This window comes from Akebia trifoliata, chromosome 1 (genome assembly GCF_017979445.1).
Source record: "Akebia trifoliata isolate Shusen 1 chromosome 1, ASM1797944v1, whole genome shotgun sequence".
NCBI classification, from domain to species: domain Eukaryota; kingdom Viridiplantae; phylum Streptophyta; class Magnoliopsida; order Ranunculales; family Lardizabalaceae; genus Akebia; species Akebia trifoliata.
The window spans coordinates 8,430,462-8,455,582 of record NC_141375.1 but is presented as its reverse complement, the minus strand read 5'-3'; the positions used below and the strand labels follow the sequence as shown (position 1 = coordinate 8,455,582).

At 35.5% G+C, this 25,121-nt stretch overlaps 2 protein-coding genes and 2 long non-coding RNA genes across 12 annotated transcripts; 1 reads left to right on the top strand and 3 right to left on the bottom strand.

The window, feature by feature from the left end:
* The first annotated feature begins 1,290 nt into the window (after positions 1-1,290).
* On the top strand, positions 1,291-17,779 carry LOC147410638 (uncharacterized). The gene is made up of 3 exons (XR_015177228.1): positions 1,291-1,498; positions 2,254-2,360; positions 16,819-17,779. It is a non-coding gene; the product is annotated as an uncharacterized LOC147410638 (long non-coding RNA).
* On the bottom strand, positions 5,536-6,272 carry LOC147410640 (uncharacterized). Its single transcript, XR_015178947.1, has 2 exons — positions 6,127-6,272; positions 5,536-6,010 (listed from the first exon to the last, which is right to left on the bottom strand). It is a non-coding gene; the product is annotated as an uncharacterized LOC147410640 (long non-coding RNA).
* On the bottom strand, positions 6,380-10,017 carry LOC147410639 (putative galactinol--sucrose galactosyltransferase 2). Of its 9 annotated transcripts, XM_086437723.1 has the most exons (8): positions 9,928-10,015; positions 9,125-9,245; positions 8,975-9,033; positions 8,121-8,632; positions 7,934-8,025; positions 7,576-7,695; positions 7,297-7,419; positions 6,380-6,815 (listed from the first exon to the last, which is right to left on the bottom strand). In XM_086437723.1, the coding sequence occupies exons 4-8, from the start codon at positions 8,151-8,153 to the stop codon at positions 6,500-6,502; spliced, it is 684 nt and encodes a 227-aa protein (XP_086293849.1). In that variant the 5' UTR covers positions 8,154-8,632; positions 8,975-9,033; positions 9,125-9,245; positions 9,928-10,015; the 3' UTR covers positions 6,380-6,499. The 9 variants fall into 9 exon arrangements, with proteins under 9 accessions (XP_086293849.1, XP_086293842.1, XP_086293834.1 ...); XM_086437716.1 differs by lacking the exon at positions 9,125-9,245 and having other exon boundaries at positions 8,121-8,641; positions 8,975-9,076; positions 9,928-10,017; XM_086437708.1 differs by lacking the exon at positions 9,125-9,245 and having other exon boundaries at positions 8,975-9,076; positions 9,928-10,017.
* On the bottom strand, positions 15,964-23,609 carry LOC147410637 (ABC transporter C family member 8-like). The gene is made up of 12 exons (XM_086437749.1): positions 23,451-23,609; positions 20,860-22,817; positions 20,446-20,766; positions 19,856-19,942; positions 19,136-19,753; positions 18,792-18,956; positions 18,397-18,691; positions 18,101-18,315; positions 17,643-17,948; positions 17,439-17,502; positions 17,100-17,339; positions 15,964-16,216 (listed from the first exon to the last, which is right to left on the bottom strand). The coding sequence occupies exons 1-12, from the start codon at positions 23,473-23,475 to the stop codon at positions 16,089-16,091; spliced, it is 4,422 nt and encodes a 1,473-aa protein (XP_086293875.1). The 5' UTR covers positions 23,476-23,609; the 3' UTR covers positions 15,964-16,088.
* Between the last annotated feature and the right edge of the window lie 1,512 nt (positions 23,610-25,121).

Sequence of the window (25,121 nt, the reverse complement as noted above, 5' to 3'; positions counted from 1 at the left end):
TATGATTATTTTGTAATTTCAAAATGCAATTTAATATAACTTTGATCATGAGTATTTTTGTAAATTTGAGTGCATATTACTGTAACAAGTACTGAGGGTATGCTTGTAATTTCATTAATTTCGTTGAAAGGGGTATTTTAGTAATTTTAGTTGCATAGGTTGGAGTCGAATAATTTCGCAAAGATTCGTGATAATATGACACCCCCCTTGGACACACTCCCATCACAGAACCATAGATCATTTGCCTTGTGATACACAAGAAGAAGATTTATGGTTATTGGTATCCCGATGCAAATGATGTATGGTTCTATGATGAGGGCGTAGGGGGGCGTGTGTCAGAGGGAGGCGTTAGAAAATCATTACCCTTTTGCAAATGATTTGAGGTACTTTTTGTGCTACAAATCATTTGCTGAAATTTCTTAAGAGTTTGGGTGATCTATGCAAATTTTCTGAAACACAAATCATTTGCACATTGTAACTAGGCACCAGAAAATTATTTGCATTTTGCAAATGATTTGCAACATACCAAGCAGGGCCTAAATAGCAAATAAGAGATATTATATAAAGCTCCATTTTCTTTTCTTTTTTTTTTAAATCTGATCAATACCATGAAATATAGAAGGCTGTGGTGTTGGATGTGGGAATCCATCGGTATACTCAATATGTCAATTCTTGATGCTCTTACTATTCTAAGCAAAATGAACTATAGAATTAGGCCCTTGCTCATCAGCCCATTCTTTGCTTCTTGTATGTTGTTGTTTATTTGCAATCTACTATTTTCTTAAAAAAATTTAGATTTTTATCTGCATTTTGAGATACATTTTTTTGATGATGATAGTTCAGATTTTTTTTGCTATGCAAGCAAAATAATTTAATTAAAAAAATATGGAATTTACATCAATCATTGGGGACAATTTTCTTACATCCAAAGGAAACTCCGAAGACAAATTACAGTATTTTGAATTTTTCTCCATCACTTTCCTTTAAGCTTAGCTTATTTGCTAGGTGATTACCTTCTTAATTGATTTTTAGCTGCCATGGTTCTTTGAAAGAGTTTACTCTTTCACATTTATGTAGGCTATGTGAAAGGCCTTCCTACAAATAGTACATCTTTTATCTTGATGAAGTCATTATATTTAGGAAAAATTAATAGGTGTACTCTATATTTACTTGCATATACATTACGAGGAGTGTGGTTCTTGCGGAGTTTTGCTTTCTTTTCAAGAAGAATGATGAGTCTGTCAACCATCTTCTCCTTCACTATGGGGTGGCTTATCAAGTCTAATTTTATTTTCTTTCTTTGTTCAATAACTCTTCGTGTGCCCCTTTTTCGATCCATTTTTTTCTTGATTGTTGGAGGTCCACAGACTTTGTTGGTGGGTGGAGGATTCTTTGGAATTTTATACCTCTAACTATCTGTTGGGGTTTGTGGAAAGAAAAGAATGAGCGAATCTTTGTAGGGACGGAGCATTCTTTGTAGGAGATCATCCTTAGCATTGTGGGTTTACTGTTTTACTGGTGTAAGTAGTTTTATGAGTTTGGGGATATCGTTTTGAGGATTTCAAGTTTAGGTGGGAGCTTGTTAGTAGCGGGTGACTCCGGTTTGGAGTGGGGTGGTGTTTGTTTGTTTTTTTTTTATTCCTTCTCTTGCTCTTGTTTGTGTTCTCCTTTCTTTGCTTTATTCTCTTTTAAGGACTTCTTGTCCTCCTCTAATAAAATTTTGGCTATCAAAAAAAAAAAAAGATTATATCTGCAAAAATTATTGTTTAGTGTTGACGTAATATATTTATAACTCTGATTGATACAAGATTCCAATTTTTGACAAGGCATTTTGTAGGAGGATCATGCTTTTTTCCAAGTGTTCAATTTAATCTAAATGCAGTTTGACCAATAAATATAAGTTCAAATGATTTTTTACTCATGTGTTGCTTCTATTTCCATCGACAAGAGTTGTCTATAGATGTTTTTAGTTGATCAGATTTATAATTTGTACCTTTCCGAGTCTATACATTCTAAATAGCTGTATATTTATAAAATTATTGTAGAAATGTGTTTCTTCTTTTCACATGTATGATTGTGAGAAGTTCAACAAATAATGGACCTTCTATTTCCAAAACCTCATCTGTTTTCTTAGCTTGTTATCAAGTAATTCTATGAGTAAGTATCTCTTCCATGAAAATGCATTTGGTATTATTTGTGGTTGATCATTGTAAGGAAATTGGTAATTGAGAATTTTCCATTATATTGTTGCAGCTCGTATACCTTTATATCTGTACCTTTTCCTAAATACGATAAGCAAGACAGGACCGTTTGAGTATTGGAGGCTTACCAACTTGGATGATATTGGTGCACTCGTAAAAGTACTTAATGTGATTTCTGATTTTATATTTAAAAAATTTATATATTCGCTTTTATTTTATGCTTGACAACTGTCTAAATTACTTGATCTCAAAAGCCATTTTTTTACTTAAAACAATTATATATGTATAAATCCCTATCTAGGATATGCGATTGATTTTGCGTGTCATGTTCAATCTATCGAACATTTCAGCTTTGGAATGAGTAAACGATTCCAATCTTTTAGGGAAGATTGAATCAATTGAACCTAATGTTCATGTGGATACAATCATGGAGGTATGAGTAAACGATTCCAATCTTTTAGGGAAGAGGATATGATCATGGCTTATTTGCATCAATTTTTTTTTAGGTAGTACATACTCAAAGCTCAACAAGAGGACAGTTGGACTTCAAAAGATTTTAAAGATTAATGATAATGCCTACAAATTGACTTGCCAGACCATATGGAAATTGATTTACCTTCATCATTTCAAATTTTTATCACTATCATTGAGGTGTTGATGAGTATGAAAGTTCTTAGTTCTCACCAAGCAGATGATTGATGTTAGAAATCATTTTACATTGGAGTACTTGATTTATTGGTAATGACGACGAAGAAAAGATGGAACATGGTGATCATGAGGAGTTGCCAATGATGTATCCAAAGTCATTTGAGGTTTATAACAGGATAAACTCAATGGGAAGATCTTTCTAAGGAGAAAGGATTAATACAAAAACATTGCAAAAGGATAGTCTTCAATCTGAAAAGAGGAATAACAAGAAGAAAATGATGGCTTCACTGAATTTTCAATCAAGTACAATTAATAAATTGGGGTTCAATAAGAAACTTACATCCGAATGTTGGATTGATTTGATATTTTTATATATCATAGTAAGAATTTATCATTTGGGCTCAAATATTCAGATAGATCAAAGAAGAGGAAATGCATCATCTTGTGGTTGAACAATTGCTGGATTTTGCTGACTTTTAGAACTGTTGAGAGTTTGTGAGGAATGTTAAGGTCTCTCTTTCTCTCAAGGTAAGGTGATAGAGATCCAGACTTCTCTCTTTATTAAAAACAAATGTGTTACTATATTAAACTCATTGAGAGTAGTTTCTTATTTAGTTATGGGGACCTTCCATACATGTCTTGCATGTGGGCCCTCTTGTGAATCTTCTAGATCTTGGGTGGGATCTTGAGTTGAATCTTCTGCACACTCCCTCAAGCTGGGTTGGAATAGGACCAAGCACCCAATTTGGTCCGTAAGTCCATAAAAGTTCTTACTGGCAATCTTTTGTAAGTATGCCAACAACTTGATTGGTGGAAGAAACATAATATGTAACAAAAGAACCAAGTGCTAGCGTTTCCCATACAAAATGATAGCCAATCTCTATATGCAATGCTGAGATGTTATCACAAAGCAAGGTGGGAGGTTGTGATGGGTAAATGTCAATGTTACACAATATGAAAGACATCCAAATAATTTCAGCAGTTGTTGAGGCAAAATTTTGAAATTGGGTCTCTATGGTGGATTGGGCTAATGCTTGTTGTTTTTTTGGTACTCCACAAGATATTCCCATCATGATTGGGCAGCCAGCCAAGTTTACATAAGAAAACCCATATTGAACAAAAGATTAGGTGGTAAGTGACAAATGACATGATGGATAGTATCATGAATGTAACATAGGATTCTTTCGAAATTTTTGAAAATAGCCATAGGTTAGATTTTGCATAAAGGGAAACATAATCACACTGTAAGACAATTGGTTGAATGTATGCACAGACCTTCAACAATTCTTCTATAAAATTGAGGATCAACAAAAAGATCATCACCATTGGCTATTGGATGGATATTGGATTCCATGGGCATGAATATGGGATTGCAATCTTTCTTGTGAGTCCATTCAAAGAGATCATAAAAGCATATGTACTTTGGCTTAAGAATAAAACTTCGAAAATTTGATGAACTTCAATATACAAAAAGTAATGCAAGAACCCAAGATATTCAATAATGAATTCTTGATGGAGTTGATAAATGATCATTGAAGAAATGAGCAATCATCACCAATCAACATAACAACATTAACATAAAGTAATAATAACATGGTTCCCTAAAAATGATGACAGATAAAAGAGATGAATCAGCCAAACTGCAAAAAACCCATAATAAGAAGAAATGAGCTTAACCTATCAAATCAAGCATGTGGAGCTTTTTCTAAATCCATATAAGGCTTGCTTAAGCTTACATAAATGATTTGGTCAGTTTGTGTCCTTAAAGTTGGGTGGTTGATCCATACATACAAGTTCATCAAGACGTCCTTGTAGAAAATTGTTTTTTACATCTGATTGACAAATGTCCCAATTTTTCGCTAGAGCCACCATAAGAAAATTCCGTATGATGGCTGATTTTATTACAAGAGAAAATGTTTAATAGAAGTCAACTCCAAGGACTTGAGTAAACCTTTTTGCAACTAGTCGGGCCTTAGGTATTTCAAGAAATACTTTTGAGTAAAGCCTATTTTTAAATACCAACTTGCACCCGTACAATGTTCATGTTGGGTGTTCAAGGGGTCAAATCCCATGTGTCATTCTAATGAAAATCTTTAATTACTTCTATGATCCCTCTTCCTCTCAGTACGTCATATTGCGCAAAAAACGACTGTCCATGACAATCGTTTTTTAAATAAACGACTGCCCCTGCAGTCGGAATAGGGATCGTTTGTAAAAGGAGTGGTTTTTAAACTACGATTGTCTAAAACAGTCGGAAAAAATGACTGTCTTCGATAGTCAGAAAAAACGACGGTCTTTGACAGTCTAAAAAAAACCACAGTAATAGTCGAAAAAAACGACAGTCTTTGACAATCGGTAAAAACGACTGCCATAGACAATCGTTTTTTCTTGATTTTGTAATATAAAAAAATATTTTTTTTCCTAAATTTATAAATGAAAAAAATGGGTCATTTTTAATTATTTTTCTGAAATACAAAACCACTGCCATCAATAACAAATAAATTGAGAAGCAACTTTAATGGACATTGACTAATTTTTCACTTTTCTTTAGAGAGTGGAGTATATTGCTTCTACATAGCAGGAAAAGATCCAAGAGCTTACTCTTTAGGTCTTAACAAATTACACAATTAGAACCCATAATTGGTTGTGTAAGCCATTAAGGGACTCCACCAACCAGTTAAACAGGGAGCAAAGAACATCATTACCATTGATGGAGAGAACGAAAAAAAAATCAGGTGACATGATTACATTAATGATAGCCGTTTCACGAACTAAATTTGCAATAAAATTTCATATTTGTTGCCTCTACCAATAAATTTACAAAAACCATTGCTCCAAAGCTATAACAAGTCCAAGCAACACTACTCTCTCAATAAGGTTTGAGGGGGGAAAAAACTTCTTGCGCCCTCCGAATGTCAATGAGAGGTGGGATGAGAGCCCTTCCTGGGCTTTGGCAAGGGATTGGCAAAATGAATGGAAGCCTTCTTTGAGGTTACTAGGAAGAGGGATTGTAAGGGGAGGAACGATGGTGAATGGTCCAGTACTGTTGCTCCTCATTGAGAACAGGTGTGCCAGTGCTGGCTGCTGCTTGTTAAGCCCTTCGATAACAAAAGAGAAAGCTCCAAAGGTAAGGCAGCTCTGAAGAAGAGCCAGTGGTGCACCTGAAAAATAAAGAATTGTTCAAAATAAAAGCTCAGCCCCAACATACAAGCATTCACACATACATGGTGGCATTGTTGGACAAATTCATCTATATTTACAGTCTTGGTAGCACAACCTAATGTTAAGGATCATAGAGCCATTTTTTCTCAGACAACAAGGTATTTACGACTTAGTTTAAACATGGGCATGCATGCACATCAACTTCTCGAACCCATCGCTCGATAGTCTCTTCAAATTCAACAAAGCATTCAGAAAGGTACCCTGACCATTTCAGCTATCTTTTCCTGCAATTGATTGATCATCTAATAAGTTTGGAATGTATGTATTATGTAGTCTTAGGGGTCCAAGATAGGACAATACATACCTTAGCAGAGTATTTATCGTTGAAGGCTATTACATCCAATAACGATCTCATTGGAGAGGCAACCTTCTCTCTTAGATAAACATTCAAAGATGGCTTGAATTCAGCCTGCATTGCAATATCTTCATCACTCCCAGTAAGAGTGTCGTTGATGTTGGAGATTTCCAAGTTGTCTACCAAAATTGCACCTACTTTTCTTTTCATAGAGTACGAGGACATCAGTATGGGCATGGAGTTCGTTGTAGAAGTTGAAGACCTTTTTTGGGTGCACCAGCCCAAGGCCATGGACGGCAAGACTATCCATAACAATATCTGGTTGGTTGCCCTTTACACCCGGTGATTGGACCGGGTATGCCAATGTACTGTCATAGTGTTCCATACCAGTAGCTGCGGGATTTACCCCACCCCAGTAACCAACCATGGCATGCCAAGCAAACACAAACCTATGCAGTGCGATGAAAAACGTGTAAATGGAAAATAAGAATTAAACACACACCAGCAGTTAACAAATGTCAATCTTTCAATAGAATCTAAATGCAAATGACACTATCATATATGCACTATTAAATCTTATAATCCTCCTTTATTTAGTGGTACAGCATCACAATTGCTATGGGATTGAGCTACAAGTGTTGTGGATCTTTGTTTTTTGACCCAGTTTAATGGTGGGATCTGGTTGGGTCTTGGTATATAATTTCTTTCATTAATCTACCAGATTCAAGAATATAATAGATGGTCCTAAAGAAATCTAGAGGTGAACATCACTGCATTCAGCCCAAAATTTTGAAAGACCTATTGTGCAGTTAAGGTCAAAATTATGTACCCAAGGACCATCAAGAAAGGAAGCTTTGCTCAATTGTAGAAGGTTTTACTGAAAAAGAACGGAAGAGTATGTTGGATTTGGAGGGAATCGCTGATACTTACTTGACGTTGTGATGTTGCTTGGCTTCATCCACGACGTGCTTAAGACCTCGTTCCTGGTCATTGTTCTTGTCATTCTTTTGGAACTTTTCATTTTCTTTTATTCCTACAAGTCTGCTGGCAAATCTGTATAAGACCAACAAAAGAATAAACCACACAATTTAGGATCAAATTAAACAGAAAGAAAAGAAAAGAAAAAGAAATTGAATGCCACCACAGTTCAATCTAAAGCATTAATTTATTGCTAGCATTTCTTTGCCATTCGTAAGAGAAAGATCATACTGTGCTCCTTTTTGAACGACACAGTCCTTGGAATCTTTGACTTCATTACCAATTTGTTGCCACCCATCATCAATGATCAAGAAATGTGGAGTAGCTCCCTCCAATAAACTGTCCAACAATCTAATCAAAAACTCTAGCTTAGTAAAATTTACTTTCTCATATTCACAATATGTGAAAAAACTTTGGTTGCGATCTATTGTTCTATCATAACAATTTACTTTGGTCTGAAGTATAAAAATAATAAAAAAAAGTTCAAACCCTGGAAAATTTTCACCCACTTGTGTTTTGAGCCATGACCCCTGAAAGGAACTTCTAACTACCCACCATACAGGTACAGAGAGAGTCCTTATTTTCTTACCTCTTGAGGCCTTCTTGGACACCCTCAGCTATGACATCAGTGTAGAAAGCATCCCAAGTGCACCAACCAAACCAATCAATAAATGAAGGCAACTGCAATTACATATGAATTATAGGATTCACCAAATGTGGATTCAAAAAGAGAAGGAATGGTTTTTTTTTTAAATCGTGAGAGACTTCTAACTAACATTTTTCTTCTCTCGGTGGAGAAAAGTTTGCATGTGTTTTTCTACAGCCCTGTTTAACCAGCAAGTTTTAGTGAAATATGATTCATTCAAGAACAAAATATTAGTTTTTCTGCAGGATTTTCAACTTAGCGCTTACAAGAGGTAAGCTGCAAATTGAACAGTCTGGATAGAATCATATAGGTGATCATGCATACAGTATTGCACATAACAGTACTTCACCCAAAAGGTTCACCTATGAATAAATCCAGACCATTAAATCTTGGGCAGCATCTTGGATGGACAACAGTCCATCGGCTGTATAATCCAAAGTTTCATTATTATGTAATGTATTGGTCAACACAAGCAAAATATTTAGCTTGCAAAAGTAAATATTATGTGGAGCACCGATTATTCATTTTCTTAATCCATTTTTGTAGCTGACATATGAAATCACAGACCTTTCTGGGATGCAAATGGGGCAATGTATCTTCACAAAGGTTGTTGGAGCAATCGTCAGGAATACCTTGATGGAACTTTAGATTCTAACCCAAATAGAAGGTCCGAGAGATATGTTAGTTACATAAGCTAAAGATCTTTTGTTCTGTTTATATATTTATATAACCTTAGATGAACACAACCAATAGCTAACAACATACGAACATAACTTAAACAATAAAAAACTAGAAAACTGTAATAACAAAACAGTAGACGTATCTATCACTACTACTTTTCAAATGGAGCTTGTGAGGGAATTTGGACTATTCAATTGATGAAATCATCTACACTATCTACATTTCAATTGTTGATGTGGTGATGGTCACAATGATGATGATGGTCGTGACATGATATGAGAAGAAGAATGGGAATCTTTTTACCTGCATTATGTAGTCCTTCTTCAACATACTGTAAAGGATCCCCATCATGGATGCATAATCTGAAAAATTAGGTGTCTGAATACGGCCAGATTCCATATGTTCCTGAGAAGAACAAGAAATTTTTTTGGGAATAGTTTAAAATGGTAGTACCTCATAGGAAGTGATGTATAGAGCCAAACATGTTACGTTAAGGTTGATATCTTTTCGGTTTCGGTGTCGACAGGAATGGAGGGGCCTTCCATTCCAGAAACAGTCGTCCAACCTTTACCAACTGCAGAACTTACAGCCAAACCCATGGCCACATCCTTATAGAACAAAAACATTCTACAAACGAAGTTTGCGAAAACTCACAAAAAATATGAACACTTTAAATGAAGATTTTGAAGTATTAAACATCAGAACATCTGTAAGAATCGAAGTTCTAGTTTTCAGCCAAAAAAAAAAACATTTTTCTTTATTTTCATAATCCTTCTCCAACGATAGAATCCAGATTCAGATTAGTTCTTGTTAGAGAGAAGATTATCGAAGAAGAGAAAAATGAAGCTTCAAACATCGAATCAGCAAAGCTAACACCGAATAAAGACGAATCAATACACACAATGAGCAATAAAATCAACAAAGCTTCAACAAGAATCCGATCAATTTGCGAAAAATTACAAAACAAATTTACACTGAAATTCTTCTTCACTATGTCTTCCAAATCCAAATGAAAAAAAAAAATTGAAAACTTAAAACATAACCTAGCTTATGTTCTACTACACTACGTAGATACCAAAAAAATTCAGAAATTTTGACGAACACGAACTTATGAAGAAATTCAACAAAAAAAAAATTTCAGATTCATCCGAAAATTATATAAATTTTAGATTCACCGGAAAATTTTCAGATTTTTAAACAATGAAATACAATGGATCTCTCAATAGAAGAAGAAATCTATGAAGTGCCATGATTACCTGCTGCTTTTGTAATTAATCTCAAGGCAGAGGTTATAGCCCCTGATGCAGCCAAACCAGCCAAGAAAGACTGCAGGTTCACAAAAAGAAAAAAGATTTATAATTCTGTCAAGTAAGCAACATGGATCATAGTTTGGCACAAACGGTCACCTTGAAAGTACAATTTCAATCCAAGATGATGCCATTGTACAGCCACACACTATAAAAATATGGAAATAGATTATCAAAAGTTGTAGCAAAAAAAAAAAATTTCAGATTAGGAACACATACCGGGAACAAGCTAACATAGTAATCTTCAATCACTAACACACTGTTCCGAGCAAAGAGGCATCCATTTCCTAGAAGCCAACATACTAACATTGTGATATACTTTCCCTGGTAATTGTGACAATGATTTGTTGCAAGTGAAAAAGTGGATAAGAAATAAATCATATTACTCCATTCAATTCTGTTTGAAGTATGTTTTCTATTAATTCAAGTGTGTTTGTATCCATTTCCACTAATTAATATAGTAACTAAATATGAATTTAAAAGCAAGTGAAAAAGTGGGACTCATCCGTCAACTTGTCAAAAAAATATTTTAGTAGAAACAGTATCAATTTAAAATAATATATGCTTATGAGAGTAGGTACATATATGCTTAAGCTTCATGTAATAATAAATGTAGACAAGAAAGTTAAATAATAGCTATAAAATGTTAGTGCACAACCTCACCCCTAATATAAGTGCCACCTTGTTGTCATGGTGTGTAAAACCTCCTTTACACATAAACCTTGGAGCGAAAAATTCACCAATAATGTCCTCATGAAAACCACCAGTGATTACAGCTACGCTTAGAAAATGAAACAATGCAGTATTATCACTAGCTTCATAAACTGGTGAACTTTTACCATCACAGCGTTTCTGTTTTTATTTTATTTTTAGTGGTAAGCTGGGCTTGGACCCACGACCTCAAAGTCTATAACTATTGCAATACGAGACGATGAATATAAACACCATAACAAACACGCCTATATCAGGGAATTAATAGGAGGATTGCAACTGCGGCATCAACTAATACAAATGGCTCCGAGCATATCCAAATTATGTGATTCTTTTGTTGCTCATTAGTTCCTCTATTCGTTTCTGTATAGATTCATGTCATCTATTGGTTCAAGTGTGTTCACATAGGCTCTCACCTTGTCAATTCATGTTTTCTTGGTTTTCCTCTTTTTCAGACCTTCCACTTGCACATCATTCCTATTAATTGAATCTGTAATCTGTCTTTGTTGCACATGATCGAACCATCTCATTTCACTTGGATTAGTTCATCACCTATTAGGGTTACTGCTTACATTTTCCCGAATGCTTTCATTGTTAGTTGTCTTTCCTACTATTTCAATCATCAATTTTCTCATCCTCTCATCTCAAGTAGCAAAAGGAGTTTATGAATGGAAAACCCAATATTTGATATGGAAAAAATGGAATTCACGTTGCCGACCCCAATATTTGAGGTAAGGTATATGATGATGATTATGATGCTCTCTTTTCCTTTAATTTTGAATTTCTAACATAACTTATACAGTCCATGAGACTGCACTAAATTGACCACCTTGAATGAGACAGAACGACACACTAGAGGAAAAACAGTACACGTTGATACTTGGTAAGCTGATACAGCAAGATGTCTTGAACAAGACAGCTGAATGACACACTGGAGGAATAGCGATACACTTTGATATGCAAAGAAACACAATACATCACTCTAAACTATTTGTAATGCTTAGTGAAACTGAAATACAACATACTTGTACGTTTCATATAATAAACGAAGGCAACATGGTCCAGATCCTAAGCTGGTACGATTGAAACAAGCAACTGCAACAGTTAGCACGTTTCATATAATAAACGAAGGCAACATGGTCCATAATGCACCAAAAATAAATTGGATAATCTTTTTCAGGAATTTATTTATTTATGAAAATCATAGCTAACACCATCAGCAGTTGAGAACTCAGATAGGAGACAGTATCTCCTGCTAAATGTTGAAGATGTACCCACATTCCCACATATCCAAATCAGTAAATTGGAAGAACTCTAGAACCAAGAAAAGACATTTAAAATTCACTGATTCAAAACCTATATCAGCATAAACAGAACAAGGTTCCAAGGGGTATGTCTGAAAACTTAAGGAACTAGGACATCAAAGCACTATATATCACAAGTTGTTCAATAGAATGAAAAGAAATTAGGCACTTACGTTCCCTCGTCAATTTTGAGCTTCTTGTAAAAGTTAACCACAAACATGCCAACAAGTCGCCCATTGGTTGATCCTATCATTATTCCAGGCACAAATTGACCAGTTGGAACAACCGTTCCAAATGTCACCACTGCCAAAGTGTAAAACATAACCTGGAAACATAAAAAATTAAAAGAGAGATCAATTGTGCAAGAAAGAAGTAATACAAAGGTTAAATCATCCAACAATGGACATGAAGATCCATATCCCAACTATTTGGGGTTGGCTATTGATTAGAAATTCTAGATTGAAATTTCATGCTAGCAAAATCCTAAAAACCTACCTATTGTTGCGGAAGCTCAACTTAGTCAATCCCATCTCGATATTAAAAACCTAGAAAAAGAAATATATGGTTTATGGATCAATTACTACACTGTAAAATTGAATCAACACTATAGAACTAGGGTTTTGATTTAAATTGAACCAAAAAATAAAACCAAAACTATACTATCGAACCTAATTAAAGTTTCGATATCATATCGAAAACTTAGAACCAAAGTTGCTGAAGATTATATAGAGAGAGACTGAGAGTTCAATCTGAAGAAATAGAAAATAAAAAAACCAAAATCATTGAGTGAGATTGAGAGCTCAAACCCTAGAAAAGTTCAAGAGCGGAAAAAAACAAACAAACCTGATGAAGAGCGCTATGGATCCAACTTGAATAGATCGAGTCGAGAGAGAACACGAGTTTGTTTATGTAAAGAGAGATGAATACAGAGGAATCCGATAATCAAACCTGATCGGAGAGAGAGAGAGAGAGAGCTTTAAGGAGAGATGAATACAGACGAATCCGAGAATCAAACCTGATCGAAGAGAGAGAGAGAGCGCAATTCATTTTTCTCTGTTAGATGGGGACGAAAGGGATTTTTTTTTTAGAGAATGGCTATTGGCACCCCAACGTTTACTTATAACGGTAGAAACGACGTTTACACGACTGCTAAAAACTGTCGCAATGAACGACAGCCTTTAGCAATCATTTTTAGAGCAATTGTGACGTCACAAATAATGCAATATGATGTAGTGTCTACCCCCTCTCTTTGCTTTTCTTTTAAGAAACCTTAGGATGTAATGAAAAACCCTCATTCATCCCAAGTAGGTTGAACCTCAACCTTGGGCATGAAATGCTTGAGGTGGTTTGATCGAAATGATGAGAGTTGAAGTCCTATAAACTCTACTATTATGCATCATAATGTACACAATTCACACACTCACACATAGGTGACAATGATGAAGACATGTAACTCCCTATCTTGAGGTTGAAATAAAAAGTTTCTAGCCATGGCAAGCATGCATTTAAGGCCAAGGAATGAGGGAAATTTCAATTATGAAACATTCCCAAAACACCAAAGACAACATTCCAACTTCATCATGTTCTTGAAGGGAAGACTTGAATAGGGGTGTCCTCGTCCATAGGACAACCCTTTATGTCTCTCACCAATATTAAATCCCTCTCCTAGAGAGGTACATTGTTCACTTATTGCACACATCTACCCCCTCATGCATCTCGTTTGTTATTGTTCTTTCTCGTCACTATCTTTAAAAAATGACCAAGTGAAAAGGTAACCACCATAGGGTGGAGAGAATGGGGTGCCCAACACCTTCCTCATTCTCTAATTGAATCCCCTTACCTAGATCTAGGTAGACCGTGCCCCCTTTTCCATGAACAAGAGTTACTAAAAGTGTCATAAAAACTGATTTTTCAAAAAACCATATCGGGTGCCCATTCACGCCCATTTCTAAAAAAGAATGGTGGTGACTCCAAACCACGTTGCGTTGAAGTTTTCATTAGTGAAAACCACATATCTACACAATAGATATAGGAAGCACTTATAAGCAAGCACCTTTAGTGATCTTTAGTCAAGTGGTTTATTAAATAATTTCGCAAAAGGAGATTTGGTTTCAAGAACTCTAAATGGGAAATGATTGGTTAACCAAACTGTTGTCCAAGGGTTGAAATAGGTAAGAAAGCCATTATCATTGAATTCTCATCATTCCCCGACTTTGGACTCTAGATGATAATCTTGTGTTCCCATGATCATGTAGTCTACATATGTCGAGAAGAACACGATTTTAAAACTAGGCCGACAATGAGATGACATGGAGAGTCATTCCCATCACGGAGGCATCCAAGCAAAATTTGCACTATGAATAGTCTGTCTTATTAATTCATCCAAAATATAAGTCATCTTGGCTGGATTTTCAAAAACATGGCTTAATCATTTGGTTTTGGTGTTTTCTTCATTTAGATATAATTCATTTTAGGAGTTTAAATCTTAATTATCTATATCAAATGTGGTTTTGTGATTGAGAATCTATTAATTCTGTTTATAACATAAAAATAATAATATTTAAATTATATATATATATATGGGTCAGGTTCAAGGGCCATATGAGAAAACATATAAGAAAACTTTCGTTTTTCAAAATAAGGGTTAGAGGTTTTGGATTGAGCTTTTTTTTTGCAAGGATGGTCACTATGATGAGAAGATCATCCTCACAAAAAATCAGCTCAATCAGAAACCTCTAAATCCATCAAAAGTGATTTACAAATTAGTGATAAAAATTGGTAAAAAATCGACGGTCCACATTCTAAATCACTTTTAATGGGGTTAGAAGTTTCAGATTGGGCTGATTGTTTTTTTTGGATGATCTTCCCATCATAGAGATCATCCTCACAAAAAATCAGCTCAATCCAAAATTTCTAACCCATATTTTAAAATTTTATTTACCGTCGAAAGTTTTCTTATATGTTTTCTCATATGGCCCTTGAACCTGACCCTACATATATATATATATATATACATACATATATTTATGTAAAAAAATAGAATTGGATTGATTCACTAAATGGAATTACACTGAACACTAATAGGATTTATATAGAACATTGAGTGCATGAAATCCTAATTAGATTTACATAAAAATAAAATTGAATCAGATTGACTCTCTAGATTGAATTACACTAAACCCTAATAGGGTTTATATAGAACATTGAGTGCAATCCTAAATAATAACAAAATCGAATATATGGAAACCTAGTCTAGTTGTAATCTATTCTGATAGAAGTTGATTAATTTAGTATATCATAATACATCTTATTCTAATGCATCCTATTACTGTAATGGTTTTAGGGTTGTTTACCTTTGATTCAAGAAATATACATGATCCTGACTGTATAAGCGCAACATCCTTGTAACTTGAAGATCATTTTGAGCACATAAGTCACCGGGTTGCTTGACAGAAGAACACCCAATGTAAAGATGCACACTCATCCATGTGAATATGAATTTGAATTGGATCTTTTTGTTAGGAGTAGTGACCAATGGCCATCAGCTATTGGTCATAATCAACTCTTTATCTTGATTCTATGGAAACATTGGATCTCAAACCATAATAGGAAACCCAACCCATATTTTATAACTCATAACTATGTTTTGAAGGCTTTCACTCATCATCCAAGACTGATTGATTCTTCTGAGACAACTCAGTCTTGGTGGGTTTTAAGGTAAGACCAAAAATTGAGTCTGAAATCATGGTATGGAAGAGATAAATATGTCTAGCTGCACTAAAGTAGCTTAACAATATTACAATATGTATTCCAAATCCTCAATGTCATGCACTTCAGGGTTTTCCGTGCTGACGTAAATAATTCATAATTCCATTGGTCATCGTTTTCATTTTTCATTTAGGGTTTTAAGATCCTTGAAAGCATATCTCAATTCATTGACGAGTAGTTCTTTAAGCATTTTCCCCGTGAATTTATTCACTAACAAATGTCTTATTATTCATTATTCATGGTTTTTTAATTTGACCTCCAAAATCATGTCTTCAATATTCAAAGCAAATATACATGTAGGAAATATTAATTCTTCCACTTTTTCTTTCATTGGTAGCTTTTGAGATTTTGCAGGGAATTTTTCCTGCAGCTTGACCAATACTCAACCACAAGCTTAGAGAAGAAGGAATTTGTTTCCATAAGTTTTGAAGGCTCATCATATTCCACCAGCTTCCCTGCAAAATGACCACCCATATAAATAGTCAGCAGTACATATAGCATATAAAAAATCATGGTTTAGGGGTTGCCTGATCTGACTCTGGACCGTCACTGTTTGAGCCCAAAACAATAAAATGTATAGGTTTAATGTTGGTGTAAACCTGTAAGATTGCTCGGACTATAGATGGCTTGGTGGATGCCATGATAGGATACAAAACACAATTGTTCATAGATGCGTATTCTGGATATGATTAAATGTGCACTGCCCTAGAAAGCATTATCCATCATGCACGAGTCAACGTGACATTAACAACAATGTTTGAGTTTCTCTTTTTGTTTTTGTTTTTGTTTCTTTGTTTTTTCTATTGTAGAAATCTATGTAAATCCACTATAAATAGGGGAATGCTAGGATCCATGCTTTCATTGGGAGGTTAGTATCCTCCACAATTATTTTTCTTTTGAGAATACCCTTCAAAAGTGTTCTTAATTTGAAAACCCTTCTATCTACACAAGTTTAAAATGAAATTTTTTTGGTTCTGGCGACCTCCATTGGATATGTTCTGAAACCTGTCTGTATAGCTAAAATTGGTTGTTTTGTCGGCATTTTCTTCTGGAACAGGTGGCTGCGGTAGGTGTACTAGCACAATGTTAGAATGAGTAATACATCTAGACCAACTCACGGTGGGTTACTTTATGTATGTTCTACTCCCACTTATAACGTTCACACGAATATCCTCTTAGATTTCCTTATGAATTGTTCGTACTTTGGAGACCATCCTCACAAAATCTGAATCCATTCTGACATAATTATGATTAACAGAGGTATATTGATACACCAATACTTATGCAATAATATTGTATTAATTCTTAAATGAAAATTAGTCATGAGAGGTATCATACCATATGAGAGTACCATGACCATATCGCTATCTATGACAGTTGGAACTCTGTGAGCTACGGTTATCACAGTGCAATTTGAGAATTCCTGCCTGATAACTCTCTGTAGAATTGCATCTGTTGCCGAGTCAATTGATGCCGTTGCTTCATCTAGAACAAGAATTCTATTTCTTTTAAGTAGTACTCTTCCAAGGCAAAATAATTGGCGCTGCCCAGCACTCCAATTGTCCCCTTCATCACTTACTGTTGGACAAACCAAAATGAGAATGAGAGGTCTACACTGCCTACAATACTTAGATTGATCAAATACTTGTCTTTCTAGCTTAATAAAATTCAATTCACCTGAGGAGTCAAGAAGGTTTGGAAGTTTACTAATGGTAGTCTTTAGCTGGCATTTCTCTATAGCCTGCAATGAACAATCGATTGGCCCTCAGTATTTGGATTTCTAATTGTTCTATTTAATTAATCTGAATTGAATGGTTCTTCAATATTTCTAAAGAACATGACATGACGATTACTAGAAGATTAGAATCAGTTTTGCCTTACCTCCCATATTTGTTGGTCAGAATAGAGGCCTAAAGGATCCAAATTAGTTCGAACCGTACCCTTGAAAAGAGTTGGTTCTTGAGGAATGATGCTAAGCTTCAATCTCAAATCTCGTAGACCCATTGAGCAAATATCTATTTCATCGATAAGAATTCTCCCACTCATGGGGTCTACAAGACGGAACAAAGCACTTATCAGTGTAGTCTTTCCACTTCCCGTTCTTCCGACAACTCCAACTCTAGTCCCTTCTTTGAAAATGCAAGTGATTCCTTTAAGAACTAGAGGAGCATTTGGGCGATATTTGATCTGAAAACATCAGAGATTAAGAAAGAATGAGAGTTCAGGATTTACTGTTGACTCAAGACATGTTCATAGACATGAACCCTTCTTGTATCATGTAGTATCAATATGGGTGCCTCAAAGTATACTTGAAAGATGAATTGTCATAATGTCCTCACCTTAAGATCCTGCAAATATATCCTCCCTTTGGAGGGCCATGAAGGTGGTGGCCTCTTCTCATCAATAATTGCTGGAGGCTCCGATGGGATATGCATGAATTGTTTTATACGTTCAACAGAAATAACATAGTTGGCCAAGTTGCAAAACCAACGAGTAAAAAAAACTTGGCTAGCGGTCAGTGAGAGAGCATAAGATAGGGAAAGCCCCACAAATCCTGCAACCCAATTAACATCTCTTTAAGATTTTAGAAATTTGAGGTCTTAGAAAAATGAATGGTTGATATTATCCCGAGTACCTGGAGCAATGGTACCCTGAGGAAGCAAAACAAGGAGAAGGGCTGCTGTGAATAATGTCAGATTCTGAAGTGCTTCGACTCTTATGACTAACCACTCGATGGCAGCATTAGAATGAAAGAAAAGCTTAGCGTCCGTGTCGACAAGTTTTAGGTAGTTATGGAAAAACCTGTCCATCATGGCAAAAGCTCTTATGGTTACAACCCCAAGTGATGTCTCAGCTGCATAGTTCATAACAGGAGCTTTGGTCGTTCCGTTAATCCTTATTAACTCCCTTGCAGAAGCTAGATAGTAGCCCTTTTCAATAAAAAAAGACAATAAGATAATGCGGTCATACTTCTATTGATTTAGAGAAGAAAAATGGAGGTTAGGAGGTAAGCTCGATGTTGAGATTTACCTGAACGTATTTTGTAACTAAGATAGCGAGAATGCCCACAATGAGAACCTCCCATGTCACTGAGGCCATGATAACTATGGTTGATAGTACCTCGATTGTAGCGGTTATTACAAAGGCGATGGAGTAAGGTATATCGAAGTCCAACACACTCAAATCCGATGATGCCTACAACATACAAATCTCAAAGATATGGATACATTGGGTACAAGTTTTTAAGGTATGACCGAATTTTCTAAACATTCTAGATCGAGATGAGGGACATCAATGCACCATCGAACATCCATAGAGAATTGTAGAAGATGCAACTAAACAACTAAACATGAAAAAAAGAACAATAATCTTACCCGAGTTAAAATCCTTCCGATGGGGGTTGAGTCGAAGAAGAGCATGGGAGCTTTGAATACTGAATTGGTGAAACCAGAAAAGAAGGCTTTTGAAGCCTTCAAACCTAGAAGGGCTGCAAAGTACGACCTTAGATATACAAAAATTGCACTAGCAGTTGAAATTCCTGCATAAACTCCAATTAAGACGCCACTGCTGATGTGAGGAAATTGTATAGCTATTGCTAACCAATAGGTTGAAGCAATCTGAAGCGCGACAAAAGCAGAATGAGTTAATGCAGACAATCCAAGAAAAAATGATCCCTTTGAGACGAGGATATAATCGTAGAATGGCTTCCAGCCGACATCTCCAATCTCCTTCTCTTCGTCTTCTGTTAGTTGGATCCCTGAAGTATCCTTAATTGAAATCTCCCCCTCACTGTTCTGTTTTGTGGGGAAGGAATGCCTAGACTTTGATCGATCTTCATCTACTCTATGAGACTCACCCCTATGTCCATTATTTTCGGGATCCAATACTGTCATTGCATTTTTATGAGCATTCACTAGCTTTTCAAATGCCATCCCAGACGTCAAGAGTTCTTCATAACTTCCTGATTGTGTAACTTGTCCACCTTCCATAACCTGGAAAAGCAAGAACCTATGATCTTCATATGTGTCATCAAGAATCCACATTAGAATGCACTAGTACAAAAATCTGAAATGTTTCCTTGTAAGACTCATCACCAGAATTCTATCAGCTGCAGCAAGAAACTCGACTTGATGAGTCACCAGAATGACAGTCTTCTTTTCTAGAGCAGTCATGACACAATCCTGCAATTATTTCATGCAATATTCAATAACTACCAAAAAGAATAATGATGATTGGGCTGTCAAAGGGAAATTACAACCATTGCAACTTAGATAACCGATGATTGGGTTGCTTAAACCCAAAAAATGATGCACTGAAGTTTATAAATAACGGGCTTTGGGATGGATATAAAAAAACAAAAGAAATCTTTAGTACAAAATTTCTAAGCTTTCCAAGCATGCACTAATGTATTGAACCCAGATTTTGATGTGTCAAGTTTGGGACAATTTGTTTATCCATTTTTCGAATCTTCTATAGAAATGTTAATTCAGAGAATATGCAGTGTTCAACCAGTCTTCATTGTCTTATAGACACTGATTCTCATTGTGCCTTGAAGTGATTACTTGATAAATGATGTTCATGTTTCTCACTAGTAGTTCTTTCCAGTTTTGATCCGATACCCACCAACAGGTATACACATATGTATGCATCAACATTCTAATGAAATTTAATCTTCTTTACTCACATTGAAAAGGGTAGCAGCTGTATGTGCATCAACTGCACTAAAAGGATCATCAAGGAGGTAAATGTCCACATCATTGTAGACGGCTCGAGCAAGTTGAAGCCTTTGTTTCTGTCCTCCACTCATGTTGAGCCCTCTCTGTCCAATTTCTGTGAGGTCACCATGGTTGAAGCTATCAATATCCTTATCGAGTGCGCATGCTTTTATTGCCTTCTCGTATTTCATCTTGTCCATTGGCTTTCCGAAGAGTATGTTATCACGAATTGTCCCACTTTGAATCCAAGATGTTTGGGAAACATAAGCAATGGACCCAAACACATCAACCTGGATTGAATCAACAAGGAATAGATGTAAATTGCACTTATATTACAAATACGCCATATAAGCTTTATAATGTAGATAGCTTTTGTGACTCACAGATCCTGAGATTTTTGGAATTTCTCCAAGTATTGAGTACAAAAGCGATGATTTCCCAGCACCGACAGGCCCGCAAACCGCAATTTTTTGTCCCCATTTTACTTCCAAATCAATTTCTCTCAACGTTGGGGCGGCTGCAACCTTGCCCCAACCGAAAGCACCGGCATGTATTCTAATACTGATTCCTAAATCCTGTGATGGGCTCATCCTCACATTCTCATCCTTGAGTTCATCGTCCAACAGAAAACCATTGAGACGGTCCAAGGAGACCTTAACTTGAATCATGATCGCAAGAGCCTCGGGAATCATCCTCACAGGTTCTGACATACTCCGCAGGGTTGCAAGGATTGTAAAAATGGTGCTAGCATCCAAAGGGGCACTTCCCGTAAGGACGCACCCTAAGAAGACCACTGAAGAGATCAATGTAGGAGACATCCAGTATAATGCAGTGCCATATGACTTCATAATTTGTGATTTGGCCAACCATTTGAATTCGTTATCTCGCAACGTATCAATCAAGTTCTTAAATTTCTCTTCCCATGACTGTAATTTGATGATCTTCATGTTGGTTAAGACCTCCGATGTGGCTCTTAATCTTTTGTCTTGGGCACCCATGAATTCAGATTGACAATTTTGAAGCATCTTTGCAAAAGGAACATTTAAAAGCCCACATATGAACAGAGGGACTAAACCCGGAAGAGCCCCCACACCAACAATCCCAACTAGTACAGCAATGGCAAGGAACAACTGAACTACGTAATTCCACGCTAAATGAAACCAAAATGGGAATTCTCCCATACGATATGCATCAACTGCAATGTAATTCACGATCTCCCCCGTCGAGTGTCTGATTCTACCAAGGCTAGAAAGCCTGAGCTGTTTTTGATAGATGGCCACCATCAGAGCTGATCTCATTTTCATGCCAGACCTTCGTGCGTTGAAAAAACAATGCCTCTGAGAAAAAGACTCCACGACCTTTACAACAACCAATAATCCAACTAGTAATAGTCCCTCGTACAATTTTTTCTCCTCGCGAGTTGAATACCGAACGAATGCATAGAGTAACAATGGAGCAACTACAACGGAGATAGTCCTAAGAAATGCATTGATTCCTACTACTATCATATCTTTCAAGTAAACTTTAGCTAATGCCCATATAACTAAGTTTTCGGTGTTATAGTTTTCAGTGTTATCCGAGCTCTTCTTAGTCTTGAGAAGATCCCACGCATGATTAAAGGCCTGATAAGCACTTAGTGCTTCATCCTCGGGAACTAGAGAAGGGATGTCATCAAGGTCTAATGGCTTCGAGTAACCTAAACATAGTAAGGGATTCAGCCAAGAAAATATTAATCGGCTAATGAAATTGGAATTGCCCAATTCTGATCGGCCTTTTGCACCTTTCGCGGTCAGCAGAGGTTCAGACAAATTTGGGTCTCGGGGGTTCTGAGAATTTAGGTGTCTGAAGAGTTTGAAAGCACAAAAGAGAAGCAACAAGTTTAAAAACCATGAAACCACATCAAGAATTCCAATTTTATGTTGTTTCACTAAGGTTTCCACATTTAGTGCAGAAGCCACTAAAGAGAAGGAGACCCACCAGACCAATATCAAAATTCTCACCCATTTGGTCCTTTGAAAAATCAGAGAAACTGATAAAGAAATCCAAATCAATCCTCGAACAAAGTAAACAACCCAACTCAACTGTCTCAATCCATTCTTCGCGAATAAATCTAGTAAACAAATAATAAAATGTGCAATGCCAGTAGCAGCACAACAGACTGAAACAACTATAAAAACCCAATCCTTTCCTCTGTTATCACCAATACAATGTTTTCTAACAGAACCTACGAGCAATAATAGAAAGAAAACAACAACGAACAGAAGATTTAAACCATCAATTATAATTCTTTGAGTGCATGAAGATTGCAAATCGAAAACTCCTTCACAAATCCCAGATATCCCTACAAATACATACAAAAGATAAGAGAAAATGAATAAGAATTAGAACCATCATAGTCCATCACAAATACCATTAAAAAAGAGAGCTTCAACTATTTCAGGAGGAGCCAAATCTATGCAAAAACACAGTACTTATGTGAAAAAAAATAATTACTGAAACGGTATATACCCCTTTTTGGAAATAATTCTTTTTATGGAAAAGAGTAAAGTGGCAAAAGTGTTTTATGGATTGAATTTTCGACTACTTATTTTCATAAAAATAAAAAGTTATTTACAAAAATGGGAATATACCCATCTTGTAATTTTTCCACACCCCGTTCCATAATTTTTGAAAAGCTGATATCTGTTTGTTTATGTAATTCTCTCTCTCTCTGAAACAATTAAAAAAAAAAAAGACTGAAACTACAATAACTTCACACAAAAGATCTAATAAGAACAAAAAATAAAAGAAAACTAATACAGAAGTATCTATAATAACAGGAAAAGAACAAGAACTAATGAAACTCCTCACAAAATCAAAGAAAACATAACCAAAACCATCATAGTACAACTGAGACTAATAGTGGTCGTATTAAAAATAAAAATGAAAATAGATGAACAAAAATGAATTATCTGGAAAATTAAGAAATGGTTACCTTGGGATCTCTCCAAGAAAGTCATCTTTGCAATACTTCTGTCCAATAATTTGGTTCTCACTTGTGAGCAGCACAAGCACTATAAATAAGACTTCGGCATTTACCTTTCTTCTGGTTGTGAAGACGATGGGACCTTTTTTTGCATGTGTGCGATAGGATTTGCATGATGCAAGTTCATAACTACCCTTTACACATGGTTTTAATTAGCTAATAATAGTCATGTTTTAAGTATCAACTCGGTGGCCCGATCCCGAGTTAACTCATTTAGCTGAGTTGACACCAAGTGGAATTGAAGAATATGTCATTGGGAAAGTTGTGGATATGAGAAGAGGGGCACACTAGGGAGTATTCAATCCCACCAATTTACTTAGTGACTAAATAATTATCATTTCTGTGTAAATTAATTAAATCTTTGAAGTTTTTTATGTGATGAACCTACACTAAGTATGGCTACTTTGAAATTTTGAAATATCTTAAAAGAGATTTAGGGGCAGAGTTGAAATTATTAAAATATTTTAAAAGGGTTTCTCTCCTCTTCTCTTTATTTTTGAAGAGAAAGAAAACTCATCTTTTTTTTCTTTCCAATTATTTTCTCTTCTCTCTCCACTTAACAATCCAAATAAGAGAATCATTTATTTTCTCATCTCTTATCTCAATTTCTCTCAATCAGCATAAATGTCCTAATAAATTTGGACTTAATGTGGGTAATACTCAATCAAACCTTATGGGTGTTTCAAAATTTTATAAATAGGATTCGTATATGAAATGTGTGTCGTAGATTTCTAATCCTGTCATCCCCATGGAATGAAAATATCACCCGACATATTGTTTCTAATGAATTGATTTGTCAATGTTTGGTGGTCCGCGCTTTGGAAGATCTAGTCGTATAGTTTGAGCATTTTGTTTGATTTGAGTCGTGTTGGATTAACATTGAAATATACATCGTGGGGGACATTTTTGATGTGGATGTGTTATAGATACTTTTCATCGAGAAACGAGTGAGATCTCGATGAAAGCATCTTTGATTTTGATGCACATCCACGTCCCCCCACGATGTATATTTCAATGTAATATCAGCATTATCTTTTTTTTTTTATTTTTTTATTTGATATAATTCAAGGAGATTGGCCCGTTATCAGAACAAATTAAATATAAGTCTTACTAAAAAAATATTTATTTGAATCACCCAAATTGACTTTCAGGAATCAATTTAATGATGACCACATAATTAGGTTGGCTTTCTATCTGATCCTACATATTTTGGAGTTAACTTGATTGAGTTACCGGCTTGATTTGAGGATGATGCAGATATATACTACCTTGAATTGCACATCAAACTCAAAATCAAGTAGTATTACTAATACCTAAAAGATTTTTATAGTTTAGAAACATATTTATTTGTTGTTTTCATGAAATAACCATCGAATACGACACATACAACTTTGCCAGTATGGTAAGAAGATCATCTTCACAAAATATCAACCTATTCTGAAATTTCTAATCCCGTCAAAAGTTATTTACAATTTAATGATAAAAATTAACGATCGATTGATAATTTTTCAACTTATAAATCACTTTTGATAGGGGTTAGAAAGTTTCTAATCAAATTATCAAATAAGGATTGTCACCATATCCCAACCCATTATATAATTATATCAGGGGCATTGTAGT

What these genes read in the sequence shown, in the direction of transcription:
- LOC147410639 (XM_086437716.1), bottom strand. Translation starts at nt 8,153, where the DNA reads ATGCAAACTTTTCTCCACCGAGAGAAGAAAAAT. An exon ending in GTCGTTCAAAAAGGAGCACA is followed by an intron (nt 7,420 to 7,575) that starts GTATGATCTTTC and finishes GGTCTTATACAG; the next exon opens with ATTTGCCAGCAGACTTGTAG. An exon ending in AAGCAACATCACAACGTCAA is followed by an intron (nt 6,816 to 7,296) that starts GTAAGTATCAGC and finishes CGCACTGCATAG; the next exon opens with GTTTGTGTTTGCTTGGCATG.
- LOC147410637 (XM_086437749.1), bottom strand. Translation starts at nt 23,475, where the DNA reads ATGACTTTCTTGGAGAGATCCCAAG. An exon ending in CTGCAGCTGATAGAATTCTG is followed by an intron (nt 19,754 to 19,855) that starts GTGATGAGTCTT and finishes TTGCTTTTCCAG; the next exon opens with GTTATGGAAGGTGGACAAGT. An exon ending in CTGACCAACAAATATGGGAG is followed by an intron (nt 17,503 to 17,642) that starts GTAAGGCAAAAC and finishes TGTTCATTGCAG; the next exon opens with GCTATAGAGAAATGCCAGCT.